General features: G+C 37.3%; 1 protein-coding gene across 1 annotated transcript in view; it reads left to right on the top strand.

Moving 5' to 3' along the window:
• Nucleotides 1-21221, top strand: part of MTA3 (metastasis associated 1 family member 3) — a 152567-nt gene that overhangs the window by 116344 nt on the left and 15002 nt on the right. Inside the window, exons 11-15 of the mRNA XM_082672083.1 lie at nt 876-934; nt 6788-6912; nt 8901-9052; nt 10540-10762; nt 18382-18468. Of these exons, the coding sequence (XP_082528209.1) occupies nt 876-934; nt 6788-6912; nt 8901-9052; nt 10540-10762; nt 18382-18468 (646 nt within the window). The remainder of the gene's footprint in view (nt 1-875; nt 935-6787; nt 6913-8900; nt 9053-10539; nt 10763-18381; nt 18469-21221) is intronic.

Here is a 21221-nt window from a genome sequence, read left to right on the forward strand (position 1 = left end):
TGTGCTCTGGAAAACCTGTGTTATTCAAAGTGAAAAGAGTCCCTAAAGATAGATGGTAGCGATGATGGCATCAAGGATGGTTGAAAGTATTTGGATAAAAATTATTTCCCCAAATTTGGACTCCTTCTTTAAAAGTCTTAAGTTGTCTCCTTAAATGTTTTTGTTTTCTTCTCATTGAGCAAATGGAGGGCTGTCTTATATTCTGATTTGTCTTCATTTTGAGTATCTACCATACATTATTTTCCTTCCCTATTTGCATTTATTATTGTGTTGATCACTCTCTGGATGTGATTTTATAATCTTTTCCCCATTCCTTTCCCTGCATTTGGCTCCTAATTGGTTCCTAAAAATCTGACATGAGTTCAGCCAAGCTTTAAAGTTTACTGCATGTCTCCCAACATTTGAGGGTACATGCGTATTTAATTGGACTTAGATTAGTTACTGTCTCCTTCTCTTTCATGGACTTTGGAAACTAATCATCTCTGAATAATTTTCTAAAAGCAAAGGTTATGTATTTTTTTTTCCCTCTGAGAAAGGCAAAAAAGAAAAAAATAGAAACTGTGAAAAGTAAAAATGGTTACTTATAAGTCCTGTTTATCTACTCATGGAGGAATAGGAAACAGTTGTTCATTGATTTACTTTTAAAATTTGTGTCTAAAATGTTTTTAATACTTGTAGTTCTGTACCTCAGAATCTAGTGATCTTTTCTTACAAACCATTGCAGTTTACGTGCATGAAAGAAAAGCTCATCTTAAAAAGGCAATTTTTGAAGTATACTTTAATGTTTTATTTTCTTGTGAATTTTTTAAGGCAGATGAAGTGGTAATAATTATTCGACATCATGTGTAAAATATTTTATCTATCTTTTGAATTAGAAACGTCTAAAAGCAGCAGAAGCTGAGAGTAAGCTGAAACAAGTGTATATCCCAACTTAGTAAGTAATGGAAATCTATTAAAATATTTGCCATGGTATTAATTCTCTTCAAAACAAAATATGTACATTTTGGTCAGTTTCAGCCAAATTTGAATTTCTTTATGTATCTTATTTTCTTCCACTACAAAGCACTGTTTGCTTTCCATTTTAGTGCCACTTAAATGACCTTTTTTAGAAAGAAAAAATGGCTGGTGGGGGAAACCCCAAGTCAGCTAACAAAAGGACCAGAGGAAACATGCCATCAAAGCTTCAGGGAGGATTTCCCTGGTGGTCCAGTGGTTAACACTCCACGCTTCCACTGCACGGGGGTGCATGTTCGATCCCTAGTCGGGAATTAAGATCCCACATGCTGCACAGCGTGGCAAAAAAAAAAAAAAAAAAAAAATTTAAATTAATAAAAAGCTTCAGGGAAAGTGTTAGAAAACTAACCTATGAAAATATTATTTGAAGCAAATGTGTTTCAGAAAGCTAGCAACTTTTGAAACTTCTGTATTGTTTAATGTGTTTTGTTTGGGTAATGTGTGTTGCCCTTTTGAGGTATGTCGTTTATTTGGTTGAGAATTTTACATTGTTTGCTTGGGGAAAGGGTTAGGGGACGTAATTAGAACCAAACTTTGTAAATCATTGGATAAATAATGAATAGGTTTCAGTTGTTTCAGATGCCTAGCATTCTATCATTATTGTCCTTTTGGTTTCGAAATCATTGTCATATCAAAATGAATGCCAATTTTCTTTTCATTTGCTACATTTTAAATGAATTATCTTTTTTTGAGGTCATGAGTTTGACAGTTCATTTGTTCAGGAAAATTTATTGAGCACCATGTATATAGTGCTATCCTACGTTCTTTGGGGATTAAAATGCAATTTACTACAGCGTTCTGTGTACTGATTCGAGCCTTTTCACTCTCTGAGCTCAGTACAGTTGTTTTATACCTCCCCTTTTGTTTACTGAATTTTGATATATTTTTATATACAGGAGGCCTCATAGACACTGAATTGTTATATTTCTTATGAATCTTTTATCTCAAGGTAGATAACATGTAATTTACAGGGTCCATAATTTTTATTCAGAGCTGTAATGTCCTTCCTGCAGAGTGGTTTCTAATATTTTAGAAAATTATATGTTTTATTTGACTAATCTATAAAAGAACAACTCCCCAAAGAAAACACTGCGGTGATTCATGTGTCTTAGATTTTCAAAAACAAGCATACCAGCTTTCTTATACTTTGCAGTGCTGTCACATCAAAGGAAAAGTACATTAAGCCAGTTTTCAGCAAATAACCCAGATAATTGTTGCTATTCTGTTTTGCATTGACTTTGGAGTCTTGATCTAAGCCTTGATCTAAGTCAAAGACTAAGTCAAAGACCAGTATGTGGGCCAAATCTGACCTGCCACCGGTTTTTGTAAATAAAGTGTTATGGAATACAGCCATGTTCATTCATTTATGTATTGTCTCTGTCTGCTTTTGTGCTACAATGACAGCGCTCAATGGTTGCGACAGAAATTATAATACCCACAAAGCTTAAAACATTTACTCTGCCAATCCCTGATCCAAGTGAATGACTTTTGAAGATCAAGACAGAGTTTCTAATCATACTTTAAAAAAATGTTATATAAATCATGTATATAAATAGAATATATGAATTCTATTTATTATGAATTTATTATTCATAATAAATTCTGTTATGAATCTGTACTGTTGAGTTGGATAAGAATCTGAGTTCTTTGAAGAATTTCCCAGTTAACTCTGAAATATTATTTTAAAACAAATAATAGATTAAGTTCTTTGGGGGAGGGGATGCTGTGCTACATGGCTTGTGGGATCTTAGTTCCCTGACCAGGGATCAAATCCAGGTCCATGGCAGTGAAAGCACAAAGTCCTAACCACTGGACCACCAGAGAATCCCCAAGAATTATTTTATACTGTCATTCTTTTGAGACTGGCAGTCTCCTATATATATGCAAAGCACTCTGTTCACTACTAGAGGTAGATCAGTTAAGAAGACACGTTGTCTTCTGGAGCCTACGTTCTATTGTGGGGGAGACAGATGCCCAACAGCTAGTCACCCAGTGTGTTGAGTACTCTGATGATGAAGAAGAGATGGTGTGACAGTTTGTTCTGGGGACCACACTCAGGTGATGCTGTCAGGAAAGATTCCTTGTGGAGGTGAGTTTGAGTGAACTGTAGAGGAGGGATCATTCAGGTGATGGAGGCTTTCCAGGCCAATGGGATTGTGAGATGGGAAGGGGCAGAACAGAGTTACGGAGGTGAGAGAAAGGCAGTGTGGCTGGTATGAAGAGAGTGGTGAGCCATGGGAGGCCAATACGGTAGGCAAGGGCCAGGAGTTAGCCATCTGATAAACAGTGGAATTGGATTGTAAACAAGTAAGTATCATGATTAAATTTCTACGTACTTTAAGATTACTGGCTACATTTTGGAAAATGGTATGGGGAAACAGGGGAGTGGATGTAAGAACACCAATTATGAAAGTTCTTGGAGAAGAAAGATGATAGTAGCTTGACCTGGAGCTGTGGCCTGGAAATGGTATGCTACTTAGAGGTGATTGACTTGTATGGAGAGATAGAAGGGAGATGTCAAGCTGAGTCCCAGGTTTCTGGCTAGCTCAATTAACTAGGTGGATTGCCGTGCTGTTCACCATGATGAGAAACTGCGGCAGAGAACCAGGTTGGGTCATTTTGAGTTTGTTTTCTCCAAAAAGAGGTGTTGAATATGCTGTCAGACATATTGGTCTTAAACTCAAGAGAAAGTTCTGGGCTAGAGGTCCGTATGTGAGCTTCATCAGCAGATAATATTGTGCTTGAAACTGTGGATGAGACTTCTTAGAGTAATAAGAAAAAAGAGCCTTGGACCAAACTTGAGGAAATCTGTTCAATATATCAGATAGAGTATGATAGCTGAAAAAGGATAGCCAGGTGAGTGCATTATCACACAACCTGAGAGAGGAGTGTCTTTCGAGGAGGGAAAGAGGTTAACGGTGTCAAATGCTAATGAAAAATAGCCAGGGAATTGAGCAACATGGAGGTCGATGGTAATCTTTAATAGAGTGCTAAGGGCTGCAGACAGTGAAGATTAGCAGCTCTCAGGAAAACTGGCTGGAAAAGGCAGTTGAGAGTTCTTGGCATTGAGGGGTGAGTTTGGATAGAGTAATGGGGGAGTTTTTTAAATATGGAGAAATGGAGAAATCTGTTTCCATGGTAATGAGGAGGGTCCAGGAAAGAGAATCAAGTGTACAAAGTTCTCCAGAGGGCAGGAGGGCTGCAATCTGGAGCATAGATGAAGGGAGGAAAGGTTTGGGCATTAGATAAAGGAAGGGCAGTTTCATATAATGCAGCTTTAAAAACTTAAAAAAAAAATGTTTGTCTTTATTCAAATGGTCACATTGACGTTAACCATTTGTCCCCCGAGAAGTAACCTGTAGGTACTTGGTTTTGCAAAACATGTTTTAATTGGTTCACCTGTCTATATTCCATCTTTGCACACTCATTTTCCTTTTGTGATTATTAGAATTAAGGTCAGTGGTTTATTCAGTCAAATAACATTCTAGATTCAGTTGAACAACTGAAGTTGTGTTTACTCTCATTCTTTTTTCAGGCCGCTCAACTGTAAATTTGTATTAGGTCTCTTAACACATATATTTTGCCCTGTGTAAAATGTCAGAAATGTTCCTATTTGGAGGAAGCCTTCTGACATTATCAGCCATTTGACTTCAAGGGGCTACCACTTCTTTCTATGTATAGTAGATTTTAAAAATCAGAAATATTTTTACATACCCTTGGAAATCTTAGTCATTCTGAATCACCACTTTTAATTTTGTACTTTTCCAACTGAAAACTGTAAGAGGAGAAATACGTTCTGTCTGGTTTAAAATGTGTCTTTGAAACCAATTTGTCTTCAAAATACATTGCTGGAACAGATTTGAAGTGTAAATAATAGCCCTGTTTATAGAATAGGGCCCTCAGTGCACACAGAGGTTAAATGATTTCTTCTGGGGTGGTGATGGGGCGTCAGCTAAGAATTATAGTAACAGTGCCAGAAAGAAATCTTATTTTTTTAAAAAATTTATTTATTTTTATCATTTTTGGCTGTGTTGGGTCTTTGTTGCTGCACACGGGCTTTCTCTAGTTGCAGCAAGTGGGGGCTAATCTTCGTTGTGGTGCACGAGCTTCTCATTGCGTTGGCTTCTCTTGTTGCGAAGCATGGGCTCTAGGCGTGTGGGCTTCAGTAGTTGTGGCACGCGAGCTCAGTAGTTGTGGCACGCGGGCTCAATAGTTGTGGCTCGCGAGCTCTAGAGCGCAGGCTCGGTAGTTGTGGCGCACGGGCTTAGCTGCTCCGCGGCATGTGGAATCTTCCCGGACCAGGGATCAAACCCGTGTCCCCTGCATTGGCAGGTGGATTCTTAACCACTGCACCACCAGGGAAGCCCAGAAAGAAATCTTAATTTGTCATCAGGCCAAGTTTACATATTAGGCTTTCACTGGTAAATGTAAGTGTGGGAATGAGAAACAGCAAAAAGGGAACTCACAAGCCTACTCTGTGCTGAAACTCCAGGTGTCTTAATAGTTGTGAACTCTCATTACTTCACAAGCCACAGGAAGATAGAGTATGGTCTGCATTTAGTCATTCAGCATTCATTACTAACAAATAATTCGCTAATTTACTTTGCTTATTTTTTGCCCGGCAAATAGACATGAAAGCTCCTCTGGAATGCAAGCTCCTTGCTGTTGGCACTTTTGTTTACTGGGCGCTGAATAAATATATGTTAAATGAATTATGCGTGTATTGAGGACACACTATGTACACCTGTACAGTATTCTTAGGCATGGCTGATAAGCAGGGGAGTTAGGCTACCCCAGATGGGAAAAAGTGAGCCATGTTTGCTCAGTAAGTACCAAGACAATCTGGATTACGTGTTTGTGAGGAATTACGGCCTCTGGAAATCTGATAGATATAACTTTTTCCTCTTAAAAAGAAATGTCTCAAATACATTTATTGGTTTTTCTAATTTCAAGTGCTACTTAATCTTCGTCATAAATATTCAAACATGATAGAAATCACGGGTGGTCACAATCTCCTGAAATGCTAACTTTTACCTCTCGAGACATGCCTTGCTGATATCCACAGTGTCTCTGTTGGGCATGTGGCTTTCGTGTAGTTCCCTTGAGAGCCAATGCGTGGAGTCAGCAGCTGTCACACCAGCAGCAGGAATGGGACAGTGGTTTTCTCTAAACACAGCACACTACCCTTGGCTCAATTATTTAATCCAAAAATTATATTCTCAGGAGAATTTATGATAGGTGATAAAATTTAATAAATTGTATCTTTCAAATTTATCAGAGGGTGTCCTAAGGAAATTGTGTTTGGGTGGAGAAGAGATACGGTGTATTTATTTTGTGAGTGTCAGGCTTAAGAGATTGTTTTTTTTTTTTTTTCGGTACGCGGGCCTCTCACTGCTGTGGCCTCTCCCGTTGCGGAGCACAGGCTCCAGACGCGCAGGCTCAGCGGCCATGGCTCACGGGCCCAGCCGCTCCGCGGCATGTGGGATCTTCCCGAAACCCGGGCACGAACCCGTGTCCCCTGCATCAGCAGGCGGACACTCAAACACTGCGCCACCAGGGAAGCCCAAGAGATTAGTTTTTACATGACGTTGGTTTGTAAAGATAAGTGGTTTGGGTTCATTTTAACACCTTACTTTTACCAGTTTATTTCTTCTTCACCAAACATTCAAATGTTTATTTATGTGTAGTTAAGGTAAATCAGTAATGAAATGTAGAGCCTTTTACCTTGTTATGCAAGTCATTTTTATCACTTCACTTTATATTTCATTGAAAGCAGCAAACCAAATCCCAACCAAATATCCACCAGCAATGGCAAACCTGGTGCTGTGAATGGAGCCGTGGGATCCGCATTCCAGCCGCAGAACCCTCTCCTAGGGCGAGCCTGTGAGAGCTGCTATGGTAAGTTTTCTCCAGTAGGGCTTCCCCAGCTCCTCTGATGCCTGTTGTGGGTGAAGGGCAGGGAATTGTGCTGGCACTGCCGGGCAGGAGGTGCGAGAGGTCAGCACTGCGCAGAGGGCAGAATAATGTAGCCTCAGAGTGGACAGGTGCCCATCCTTACCTTCCACCTGGACACTGAGTTTAGGTATTGGGTTTCCTTTGATTTGCTTCTGTGGTGTCCTGGGTTTGTTGAGCAGTGTGTGCTAAGCTGTGTGCTAAGCTCAGTAGTTGTGGCGCATGGGGCTTAGTTGCTCTGCGGCATGTGGGATCTTCCCGGACCAGGGCTCGAATCCGTGTCCCCTGCATTGGCAGGCGGATTCATAACTACTGTGCCGCCAGGGAAGCCTGAAAATTAGATTCTTTTGGTCAAAATTTTACATGGATTGCGTAACTGTTTTTGAGTTGGCAATTAGATTTTGAACTTCATTTATATTTAAATGAAAATAAGAAGAATCCTGCAGACAAGTGGTAGTGGCTTAATGTGTCTTATTTTTGCCTTACAAACCCCTTTCATGTTATATGTAGTCTCACATATCCCTTTAAATAATTATTTCACCATTTTTATGTGTGCGTGACAAATAAGCAATTTTAATTTTAGGTCCATGTATTAAATAATCTATTATAAAATGTATCTTACTATAATATACATATAAGTTTTATCTTTATAGAAAGATAGAATTTGGTGTTTTCTGTTTGTCACTTTCATTGAATTTGAGTTAATTATATAAAGAGAAAGGCATTTGTTGACATACTAAAATGACATGTCATGATTAATTTGGGTGAAAATAAATATTTAAATATGAGTGAAATTTTATGTTCAGAATCCAAAATAGGCCCATGCCTAATGTTTAGGATTCTTAAAATTTGTGTTTTAAAAAAAATCAACTTATTTTACTATTTGTTTTTAAATTACAAGAGGAAAGGTTTTTAGGCTGCTATTTGCAAGGAGTCCTCCCAAAATAATACATGATGGGTTCACAGTATCATTTTCAACAAACTAAGAGTTTGACTGTAATGATCACTGTATCTTCTCTTTTTGACATTGGTTTATGAAGTGTTAGTTGACACCCTGATGTGCTGTTTGAACGTTTTGAGCTGATAAAGGTAACTTACAGATCAAGGGAAGGATATTCCTAGGCAAACTTACAGAATCATAATTTTATGTACCTTATTAACTTAGTGTTCATCATCAGTGTTTTCTGTCTTAAACTTCAGATCCATTGTGGGAATACTTTAAATGTTATATGGCAGTATTTTAAACTTCAGAGCAAAACAACACAGGTGTGTAGTGTTTCGCTCAGGAATGAATCAGTCGAGCTCTCAGGTCTTAAGCATGCCGTGATCTTGGCTACGCATGCTCAGTTGACAGGGACTTACAGTCTGGAAAAGGATTCTGTTTTTAAAGAGAGAGGGTAAAATAATTATTTTATCTATTGATTAAAATAAAGGAATGGAAAACAGATACCTGTTTCTGCCAGACTTCTACCTTTATCTGAGGGGTCCCTCTAAGCACTTTAAAGCCTGAGGTAGTTTCTGAACCACAGGTTTGAAAACCTGGATTTAGTTTAATAATACCTTTCTGATAACTTATTTCTAGAAATTTACACAATATTTTTAATATTTAATATTGTACAAAATGTTTTTAATGAACCAACAAAAACTCCTTCAGCAGCACAATGTATAATATAGGGCTCTTCACCTAATGGCCCCTCTTAGTAAGGGCCACAGGCACTTGATATCTATAGAAATAAATGGTTTAATGAATTCTCACTTGAAAAATACATACATGTATTAGACTTTCCTGTTTGTCGGGTAAACTGGAAGAAGAAAAATAACATTGTAAACTAAAGATGGCTTTGGAATATTTTTTAAATATTTGACCATATGTGTATTGATATTACAAGTTATGTTGCATTCTTTGTTTTTTCTTATTTTTCCTCCGTCTTTAGCTACACAGTCTCATCAGTGGTATTCTTGGGGCCCACCTAATATGCAGTGTAGGTTATGTGCAACCTGTTGGCTCTATTGGAAAAAATACGGAGGCCTAAAAATGCCCACCCAGTCGGAAGAGGAGAAGTTACCTCCCAGCCCAGCTACAGAGGTACACAAGCAATAGTCTTTTTAGTGTTGAGAAATGTAGTGTTTTTCAGCGCCTGGATCATTCCTTGGAAACAGAAGTACAGTATAGGATAAGTTAAAAACAAACAAAGCTATTATAGCTAAATGTAGTACTGAAACGTTGAGGGTGGGTATGGAGATAGGGGCAGGGACAAATCCAGTTTTTTCAGGTATTCAAAGTATCGGTCTTGAGAGATTACTCAAAAGAAGAACAATGTGTGTGGGAGGTGTTAGCATGAGTAGAGAGCTTACAAATTAAATACTGGTTTTAATGGCTTTTTTGGAAACAGTTTGCAACCTTTCGGTACTGTTGAAAATGTGTTTTATTGCATAAAGTAATAAATACAAACTGAGCATTCTTTCTGTCCCTGGGCTATCGTAGGAGGGACAAGAAGGCATGGGCTCAATCTTGAGGTGAACAACAGTTAAAATATGATTTTGGTAAAATTCTCATAGATGGCAGGTATCAAGCACCTATGTCTACCAGAGGGAGGTTGTTCTTTTTTGAGAGCTAGCAAGATTTAAGGACCCCCTTCGATATTTTTTTTTTAAAAAATAGTCTCTCCTCTGGCAATTTTTTACTGTTGTGAATGTGATTTTGGATTGTTAAGGTCAATTTAGGAGAAAAAATATATAGGATCACAGACACCCTTACTTCCACCCAGTTTCCTTCTCTACTCCCCACCTCCTACTCCAAAGTACGTACTTTTAAATTCTCTCCCCCGTAATAAGTTATAGATTCTTCAGTGAAAGACTTAAAAACTGCGCTTTTCTTTGAACAGGATGCAAGGAGTTTTTTTTTTTTATGCTTCCCTAAAAATGTATTCTTTTTTTTTGTTTTACATCTTTATTGGAGTATAATTGCTTTACAATCATGTGTTAGTTTCTGCTTTATAACAAAGTAAATCAGTTATACATATACATATGTTCCCATATCTCTTCCCTCTTGCATCTCCCTCCCTCCCACCCTCCCTATCCCACCCCTCTAGGTGGTCACAAAGCACCGAGCTGATCTCCCTGTGCTATGCGGCTGCTTCCCACTAGCTATCTACCTTACGTTTGGTAGTGTACATATGTCCATGCCTCTCTCTCGCTTTGTCACAGCTTACCCTTCCCCCTCCCCATATCCTCAAGTCCATTCTCTAGTAGGTCTGTGTCTTTATTCTTGTCTTACCCCTAGGTTCTTCATGACATTTTTTTTCCTTAAATTCCATATATATGTGTTAGCATATGGTATTTGTCTTTCTCTTTCTGACTTACTTCACTCTGTATGACAGACTCTAGGTCTGTCCACCTCATCACAAATTTTGTTTCTTTTTATGGCTGAGTAATATTCCATTGTATATATGTGCCACATCTTCTTTATCCATTCATCCGATGATGGACACTTAGGTTGTTTCCATCTCCGGGAGGAGTATTATATTTTGACAAGTATGTTCTTTACATGTTTGTTGGTGTCTGATTTTATAGGACCCTCGAGTTCGAAGTCACATGTCTCGCCAGGCCATGCAGGGGATGCCGGTCCGAAACACTGGGAGCCCAAAGTCTGCAGTGAAGACCCGTCAAGCTTTCTTCCTTCACACTACATATTTCACAAAATTTGCTCGTCAGGTCTGCAAAAATACCCTCCGGCTGCGGCAGGCAGCAAGACGGCCGTTTGTTCCTATTAATTATGCTGCCATTAGGGCAGAATGTAAGATGCTTTTAAATTCTTAACCTTATATGTTGTGCTTCTGACCATTTCCTCTCTTTCCCTCTCTCTCTCTTTTTGTTTTTGTTTGCAATAAACATAAGTTCTTGTGTACAGCCTTTTATTTGGTTTATTTTTTTTTAACATTGTTTTGTCTGCTGCCATTTGTATAATGCCAACCTGAAAACATTGAAACTTCTGCAGTCTTTATGAGAAAGCAGTGCTCAGCAAAAGATTGGTGGGAGGTGATCCTATCCAGTGGGGTTTTGTGATGGAATTACCTGAAAGCCCTTATTGAAGAGGGATTTTTACCTATAAGGTAGAATAAAATTTGCCAATTTACAGTAATGAGAAATTGTATGTCTTTGTAAACTTCTCAATTTCCCACAAACCTTTTACAATTATCATACAATATTCTGGAAATTCACAGTGTTTCATAACAAATTAGAAGATTTAGCAAATTATAAATGAATTTTAAAGTTTTTTGGGTGAATTTTCTGAAAAACACATTTAATTTTTACAAGCTAGTGTCTGAATTTGTGGTTGAGCATTCTTTCTATTTGTCCAGTTTGGTTTCCATTTCATAATCATATACCATATACATTACTACATAACATTTACATGACTTTATTACTCATTATCAACACATTCAGTCTTGCTTATGTTTTTTTGTTGTTGTTAGAACAAAGGTCATATGTACCGATGAATTGCAGGTTGTTTTGTTATTACCATGTACCCCTAAATGTGTCCATAATTTGTGTGTGAACTCTGATTCTAAGTCTTGCTACTTTTAGTTACATTCCTGTTTAGCATGTTAGAGCCATGAAACTTTTTTTCCCTATGGGATGAGAAAACTTGCTGTCTGGCTTAACAGGTAGGAAATCTTAAAGACATTCAGTAGATAACTCTATCTGTGAGATAAGAAATTTCTTATTATGAGATGTTCCATTTTGATTTAAAGAGGGTATCTGTAAAAGGAGTGATGATTGAAAAGTGTTTTTTGTTCCTAAAGATAATTTTCAACAGAACAGTTGAAAGGCTTTAAAACTTACACGTAAAAGCTTTATGAGAAGAAGAAAGGTGCTTTGTAAAGTGAGTAGAAATTGGAAGTAATCTCTGCGTCCCATGGAGGGGAAACTTAGCTACATGAAACTCATGTATATGTGAGAACTTAGGCATGTATATTGAGGTTTTGTGCTAGCATTTCTGAGTTCATGGATTTATGTTATCACTTTCTTACCATTTTAAGGAACTAGAAAATATTTATGTCCATGAATATACGGCTTAGCTGATTTAAAACATATACGTTTATATATAATTTATTAAATATAAAAAATAAAAAACACATGAGAAAGAAAGTGAATGAAATTCTTCCATTAAAATTGGCCAGGCTCCAGGATCATCTTTGTTGCTATGAGTGGAAAAGAAACTATCACCAACTAAATTGGCTTCTGAGGAAGCTTCTGTTTCTCATTAAGCTTCTGTTAATTTCTCAGTTAATTTGCACATTGTCTTTATTTTGATGATTCTTCAATGAAGTATGTTTTTGTGTCACCTTATTTTAATTTTTCTCAGTTAAAAGGCCATGCTACTATAAAAGAGTCGAGATTAAATTACCTGTATTTTATTTCTACAAACATATATCTATAATAATAATGGTAATAAAAGAACAGACTCCTTTGTTGTGATGAGAGTCAAGGAGCATATTTTATTTTGTATTTAGCTTCATTGGTCAAGTTACACATAGAATCAGATTCTCAGAATAATTTTACCTCGAAATTTAAAACTATAAAGTTTCAGCAGCCACCTACTCAGTCCCAGTCCCCTCACCCAGCAAGCAGCTAATGAACTCTTTTCCTAGCATCTAATTGCTTCTTGCATTATCTTCTCCCTTCTTATATTTGTACCTTGTCACAACCTCTTTAGCAGATTCCTTGATCTTGGCTTGTTAGCAAGATTAGGTGTTAATAACCCGATGTCTGTATGCAACCATGTTTATGGTCCAGGGGGAGGTTAAAGCTGTATTTGTTTTTTTGGTTTTTTTGGTAAGCTTTCCTTGGTTTCTCAAAGGCAGTGGTGACCCTGTCCCTCCCCCAAAAAGTTAACAACCTCCGTGATGGTGAATGACTTTGAGATCAGGTGAAAGTTTGTAATTCTAAAGATATTGATGGATCAAGAGCTCCAATTAATGCATTTAGAATAATTCTTTATAATATTGGAAAAGGAAACTAGTTTTGCCTGTGAACTTGGGAATCTTCCTCTTATAAGAAGTATAGAAGTTGACCCCTTCCATGGCTCCTGGCCTTGGCAGCAACACCACAGCCAGTATCACAGCCAGAGTTGATGGGGTATCAGACTACAGAAGAGTGAAGAAGTGGGGAACTGAGGAGATAAATTCTCAGTTACATGGGGGAGAGCAGTCATAACTTTCAGATCTCGACTTACAAGTTAATCCTTGTTTAGAGGAAGTTTTTTTTTTTTTTAATTTGTTACAGCAGTGCTCTCTGGCCTTTATTTTCACTAAGAAACTGGTGTTAAGGAATGCAGTATAGTGAGCAGGGGAATCTTTGCATGTCCATAAAGCATCGCAGGAAAATGTAAGAAGTAATACCTTTGGGAAGGGAAACTGGGAGGGCTGAGGGAAAAGGGTGGGAAGGAGACTTACCACTATTCATCCTTCGAAACTTTTCGATTTTGAGTCATAGGAATATATTTCCTATTAAAAAGTCATGGGAATATATTTCCTATTAAAATTTTTTTTAAAACTTGAAATAACTATACACTATGACCAACATGTGTTTTATAGATATAGATGTAAAAAATGACTGTTAAAACCAAATCCCAAATACCTATTTGTTTGAATGGTATACCTTTGTATGTAAATATGTAAGTCCATGCGAAAAACTGCTAACATCAGTACAGTGCCTGAGCCAGTTCTACCGTGTAGGTAGTGCTTAAGAAAAATGGATTGCTAGACCAAAACCCAAAACGTTGCATAAAGAAAAGTACGATGTCCTTGACAAGATTTGCAGACCAACTGCATGGTTGTAACAGCATCAAGTTTCAGACAGCCTGCCCCTGCTTCCCCTTGACACCCCTCCCCTCATTAAAAAAAGCCATAATATAATGATGATGGTTTTCCTCCTTTGTTACTATCATGAGACTTTACCACTGAGTTACTGGATGACTGACTTGTCAAAGATCTGTAAAATCACCCAACACCTGATGAGCACAGGGCTTCTATTTGAGACTCAGGATCCAGAGACTAAGGTTAAGTAGAAGTAGTATATTAGCAGCCTTTCAGAGATGAAGCAAAAGTCCCCAGAGAAATGGATCCAAATGACTTAACTGCCCCATCTGTAGCTTACATGGATAATTAAGTATTTTCTGGGTTGATAACACACGAGACTTGAATGACAGCACCATTTCCCAGTATGAATGTTTTCAAGGGATACGTGGAGCCCTTTTTTTCTGTTTGAAGATGCTAAATCAACTTCAGAAGTATTATCCCAAGGGCCCATATTCAGAAGAAGAAACTTTTATATATTTTATGAGATTTCTAGAGGTTTCTCAGTGAAAGTTACTGTTAATAATTGTATAAAGTTTTGTGAAATTTTAAGTTCTAACATTAGGAGAACAGTTTTGGCTTGTTTATTTTGGTAGTTTATTATTTTAATAAAAATTTGTCTTTGGATACTTAAAATTTTTTTAAAGGTACGAAAGTAGTTACAGATCTTAACGCCATTCTCGTTCCTACCTCTTTTAGAGGTAACCATTGTCATCAGTGTCTGAAGTATCCAGAGACATCCTGTGTATCTCTAAGAAACTAAGTAGGTGTATTTTTTGTTTTTGTACAGATGTTAATGTCTACATTGTTCTGCACCTTGCCTTTTTTACTTAACATATCTTGGAGGCCATACCAGTACATTGAGAACTACATCCTCTTTTTTGTGTGTGGGGGGGTGATTTTCTTTCTTTTTTCTTTAAAGTGTATTTATTTATTTTTGGCCACGTGGCATGCAGGATCTTAGTTCCCCAACCAGGGATTGAACCTGTGCTCCCTGCATTGGAAGTGCAGTCTTAACCACTGGACTGCCAGGGAAGTCCTACCTCCTTTTTTTATCAGCTGCCTAATAGTCTATTTTGTACTTGAGCCAGTACTTCTCCTACTTAAAAAAAAATTAGGTTGTTTCCAATCCCTTTCTGTTACAAGTAGTGTTGCAACAAATATACAGATATCATTTAAGACTGATGTATGGGGCTTCGCTGGTGGCGCAGTGGTTGAGAGTCCGCCTGCCGACGCAGGGGACAACGGTTCGTGCCCCAGTCCAGGAAGATATCACATGCCGCGGAGTGGCTAGGCCCGTGAGCCATGGCCGCTGAGCCTGCGCGTCCGGAGCCTGTGCTCTGCAACAGGAGAGGCCACAACAGTGAGAGGCCCACGTACCGCAGAAAAAAAAAATGATGTGTGAAATGTGCATGTAGCTGCTTACAGGTTAAATCCCTGAGTAAAACATCTGTGTCAAGCAACTTCCATTCTGAATTTTGATAGTTGCTGCCCAGTTGCCCTCAGAAAAACTATGATTTACACTCCCACCAGTGTCTAGAGAGTGCCTGTTTCTCTAGAACCTTGCCAGCAGTGTTATCCATCTCTGAAACCCTTAACTAGTTGACAGGTGACATGTAAGTTATATTAGCTTGCATTTCTCATTTTGAATGAGGTGGAAAATTTTGCATATATTTGACAACCATTTGTATTTCCCTTTTTGTCAACTGTTTTTGCCCCTGGCCTGTTTTCTATTAAAAGTCTTACTGACTCATGGGAACTTTTTATATTTTAAGGAAGTTAGCTCTTGATCTGTGATGCAAATATTTCCCCCATTTTGTCTTTGGTTTTGTTGACGTATTTGCCAAGCAGATTTTTTTAAGTAGCTGAATTTATCTTTTTAAAAAAATTTTTTTAATGGCACATGCGTTTTATGTCTTGTTTAGAAATGCCTTTATAATTCCTGTAAGAAAATTCTATGGATGGTTTTACTTTGATAGCAGTTTTGAAGACCCATGTGAGATATTTTTGTGAATTTTAATTCAGTATGTACTTTCTGCAAATTTTCTGTTTTATTTTCCCTTCTAATATTTCCAAAACATTTTAGAAAGATAGCCATGAGTTGCAAAAAAAAGATAACTTTTTCCAGGTTTACCTCAGGGAGGTATAGCTCATCCTCTAGGAGGCCAGGGAAATATGCCTCGTGCTCAGTCAAGCCATTTGAGTGAGGTGAAAATGCTCTCCCTCTGGCCAGATTTTGATTCCTTCTGGTTTCTTCGGGCATTTCTCAGGTTGCTTTCTTTACCTGTGTGCTTTTAATGGGTACTAATTAATTATCTCTTTAAATATAGTTAGATGAATAATTTGAGAGCAAGGTACCACTGGCCTGGTCTTGAGTACAGACCAGGATTCTTTTTAAGCAACTCAAATGTGGACCTGATCATCTATGTTTATGATCATTTCTTCCGGACAGAAACTAATTTTTTCTATTTATATTCAGTATAATCACTGAATGGATGCAATTTTTATGTTAAACAGTCATGCGGTAGTCTTAGCACCCACCTTTCATCCTAATTTATTCACAGTTGAGACTGATAGTTCTTGCCACCAACTACTTCCTATAAAATATAATGAAGATTGATGAAATATGGATCCTTCTAAAAAGCTTTGATCTCCCACTCAGGTGCTCTGTAAATTCTCACTTGGAACATTACATAATTAATCCTACTAATTTAGTGAGAAATTAAAAGCTGATTAATGTAAAGTGAAATGTCTGTGGGTATTGTGTTGGTGACTCCTTTGATGGGTATGTTGATTATTGTCAAGGTGACAGTCAGTGGGAGTTCATCACTTGAAGTCACATTGGCAGTTTTCCTTTGGGCCTTATAGACTGGAATAAAGAGCAAAGTTAATCTTACTACTAGTAATACAGTAATGGTTTTTGTCCAAAACATTGAGCAAATTCTAAGATGATTCATTCAAGCTTTATTTTATTAATAGAAAATAAATTTCTTCTCTTGTCCTCTTCCTAAGCAGAACTTGAATTTTTGGTGAATTAGTAATATTAGGAAGGAATTATTACTGTTAGCACACAGTGATTTGACAGGTGTTTGATCCTTGCAGGGTTTGGGCTGCTTTTTAATGTTTGTTTAGATTACTCCTCCAAAATACGCTTATTATATTTCTGACTGTATCTTCACTATTATTCAGTAACAGGTGAAAAGCTTCATAATAGCTTAGTAATTTTTTTTTGCTCAAAGGAAATCAGCTGAGTAGGAGGAAAAGAAACTGGACCATTTATAGTTGTCAAGTGGTTGCATAGTAATTAGCCAGTGCTTGGGATATATATTCAGATTCCAGGCTGTCTGCAGTTTGTGCTTTGTCTATTTCAATATTTTTAAATGCTGCTTTTCCACCTTTTCCTGTTTAATAGTTATTGGAAAAGAGTTTCCTTGTTGAGAGGGCTAGAGCTAATGAAAAAGTTAATTTTTAATTTTAAATCATTTGAGGTTCCAGATTGAATTATACATTTTAACGCTAATAGTGCAGAGAATCCCTGTGGATGTCAAAGAAAATTTCCTGTATGTAGGCCTAGAAATGTGGTCTCAGCCACAGAAAATCTATAGGACATTTTTGTCAAAAATGTGAAGGTGGGAAAAGGCATAAACATAGCAGAATCATATCTGCTAAAGCTACTCTGTTAAGCTTTATGACAGTATCTGCAAATTTAAAAAACATTTCAATACACATTGTTTTTGTTGCTTCAGACTCCACTGCTTAACTCTTTGGTATGAGAGGCAGCCATGTTTCACATCTACTCTTCCATCTAATGAGAGCTTAAAAATTAAAACGCAGAGAGTGTTTGTGTTGTGTGCTTTATTCTTCTCTGAACTGTTTTATGGTAGGGTATGAGGAATGTGATGTGACCTCTATGAACTAACATCCATCACAGTACTTTACTATTCTGACTATTGGATGAAATACCTGTCTGCATACAGGTAACCTTTTAAATCTCAGCACTAATGACATCATAGTAGGATATGAAGGATAGAATACTAGTGATAAAACCAAATGACCCATTTTTACTTTTGGGAAGCTCTAATCTAATGGAATTGAATTTAATCGCGATAGATGAAGACTCCTCCATAGAGACCCACTCCATCTAGGTCAGGGATGGTCAAGTGTGTTGCCTTTGTCATTTTTGTCTTCCATGCCAGATTTATCCTCCATTAGGACTGATAACACCTCATACTTTATGGAAGCTTTTCTACTATAATGTAGAAATGCCATGGCTATTTTACAGATGAGCATGCACAGAAAGAAAGCATGTGCATGTAAGATGTGTGTTAGCTACATTCATAAGGGACTTTAAAGTGAGTATTCTCCAGGTAAAATCCCATTCAGTAATTTGAACCAGAACTGAAAACGGTTTTCTTAAGCCCCAAAGGAAATTATGGAGGAATCTGGCAGATTTTTTGCACTGTTTTCCACTTGCACATTTTATTTCTGCGGTGTATGTAGCATAGGCAGAGAAATCAGCCTCATTGGTTGTCTCCGTGTTTCTCTTTCTCCTCAGATGCAGACAGACATGCGGACCTATCTGGAAGTCCACTGAAAAGCAAAAGCACTAGGAAACCTTTGGCATGTATCATTGGGTATTTAGGTGGGTATTTCCTAACAGAAGAAAAACTCAACAATTTCTGTATCTTATAATCGGCTATTCAAAATTGACATACCTAAATTAAATGCAAGCCTTTCAAGTAGCTGCAATTGGATACCTTCATATATATAGTCAATTTATTTTATTTCAGAAACTTATTTTTATTACCAAAACACACAAAACATACAGAGATATAGATAGGTTTACTTTTTCTGAAAATATCATTGAATAAAAATGTAATGTATATTTATGGATATAAATACAGATTAAGCAAAAAGAGGAAAATAAGAATCACTAAATTATTAGAGGATGAATTTTTTTTTTTAACTGAAGTATAATTGACTTACAATGTTATATTAGTTTCAGGATCACCACATAGTGATCTGCCATTTGTACACATTACAGGATGATCACCGTGATAATTCTAATTACCATCTGTCACCATTCTAGGTTATTATAAAATTAACGATGAATATTCTTAATATTTTTATTTAGATCCTTCCACTATTTCAAACCCACCTCACCCCTCCCCTTAAATAGAGAAAGATTGGTTTATTTACTTTTTTAAAAAAAAAAACAGATAAAACTGGCTTTTAACCCACCTTTAAACAATATTTATAGTTTTAATGTGCCAATTAAGGTTACTTGAAAGGAAAGCATTAGTATTGCTTTCTGGTTTTTATCATGTTATTTAACTTGGAAGTCGCCAAACATGATGGTTCCATTTACATTTTGAAATATAATTAGGAATAGTATAAAATTACTAGGCAATAACCTTTTTTTTTGGAAAGTTTTAAGATAAATAATTTATAAAATAATGACTGCTAAAATGGTTCCTACTATACCTAGAAGCTATAATGGCATGTTTTTATGCTTCTGATATTCTTGCTTTTTCATCTTCTCAGTAAAAGTGAAGTATGTTCTCAGAGTTGCATTGAACCTTATTACTTATATTTGTGAAAGATTTATATTTGTGAAGTGTTCAGACTTAAGACATCCAGTCTTTTAAAAAAAGAAAGATTTATATTTGTGAAGCGTTCAGACTTAAGACATCCAGTCTTTTAAAAATCAAAGTGTAGCCTTAAAGTTGGTATATTATCTGGTCCTCATCAGAGCATCCTAGGAGTCAGAAGTGCATAGCTCCTTCTTTGATGTTATTTTGCCACCTTTTTTCCTGTTTTATTCCTCAGGGCCTAAAGAGTTGCTTTGATAGCCCCCCAAAATATCACATGGTTATCACAGGCACGACCTAGCTCATGGTGATCAAATCCTTGAAGTTTGCTATCTGTGTTCCCTTGCAGGGCCTAATTGTAGAAGCCCCTCCCACCTTGCAAGGGAAAGTTTATGATCATAAAAAATAGAATATAATTGCATATTAGTCAGCATTTCCATAGGTAATTATGTGTTCCTGCTATGGGCAAATTGGTTTGTCTCTACCAGATAAGCCCAAAGCAGTGCTGTCCTTACTAACTGAACCACTTCCCTATATAACATATTTCTGAGTATTTACTATGTACAAGACACTTCACTAAGTGATTTGGGGAACACCAAGATGAATACAACCTTGCCCTCAAAAATCTTCAACTAGCAGGGAAGGCACACAGGTAAGAACAATTGAGCAAAGGATTAGATCCTATAAACGAATTACAGGTAATAAGCATTGGGCACTTGGAGGAAGGGATAGTTATTTCTGATGGGAGTTAGGGCAACTTATGTGAAGAAAGTAATAGTTGATCTCAAGCTTGAAAAATAGGTAGTATTTGAATAGATAGAATGTTTTTCCCCTTATGAGGCCATGAGAACTAGATGAACAAAGGTGCTTGAAAATCGGATCAAGGAAGGCAGGTTTTCTGGTCCTGATGGAGCATAGCGTATGGAGGTTGTGATGAAATATGAGGTTGGCAAACCTTCAATACCATGTTGAAAAAAAAACCACTGTATTTTGGTTAGTACCTGATCCATTCCTAAATTTCAGCAAGTGTAGGATTTTGACCAGACCAATACTCCTAACAGCCCTTCCTAAATTTCAGTAAATAAGGCTGATATCCTGGCCCTCACCTGGGAAGACAGGGTGGCTTGTACATGATTGGCATGTTGGGTAGTGACTCAGAATCAGTGAGCAGGTTTAGCTTTAGAGAAGAGGTTGCCTGGTAGACTGAGGTCCTTAAATCCAATTGCTACAGTGTTGCAATTTCTGTCCATCTACTGACAACTACATACTTCACATAAACACACATGTACCATATGCATATTACAGTTTTGTGATATATCCTCTGTCAAAGTTTTCTTCTTCTGCTTTTTTTTTTTTTGGCCATGCCACGCGGGACCTTAGTTCCCTGACCAGGGATCAAACCCACGGCCCAGCAGTGGAAGTGCAGAGTCTTAAATCACTGGACCACCAGCGAAGTCCCATCGTCTGCTACTTCTTAACTCTAGTATTTGGAGTTTGGTGTCAGATTTCATCTATATCAAATTGTTTTTCGCTGGCAATGATTGACCCTGGTCCTGTATCCTAGTTGCAGAGCCAGAGGAGGAATCCTGTTTTTTCAGAAATCTCTCACACACCAGATGTGCTACATGCTATCTATGTTCCTGGTTTGATGGAGCACAAGGGTAGTTTTCTTTAAGGCTACCTCTCCAGATAGCCTTTGAATTTCTAATTCCTTGAAGAGTCAGATGCCTTATTCCCCTCATAAATCTCATGTTTAAGTGACCTTCTGAAGTGGCTTTTTTCTTTTTTTTTTTCTTGTACTCAA

The sequence above is a fragment of the Grampus griseus genome (assembly GCF_964374135.1).
Source record: "Grampus griseus genome assembly, chromosome: 15".
Classification (NCBI taxonomy): Eukaryota; Metazoa; Chordata; class Mammalia; order Artiodactyla; family Delphinidae; genus Grampus; species Grampus griseus.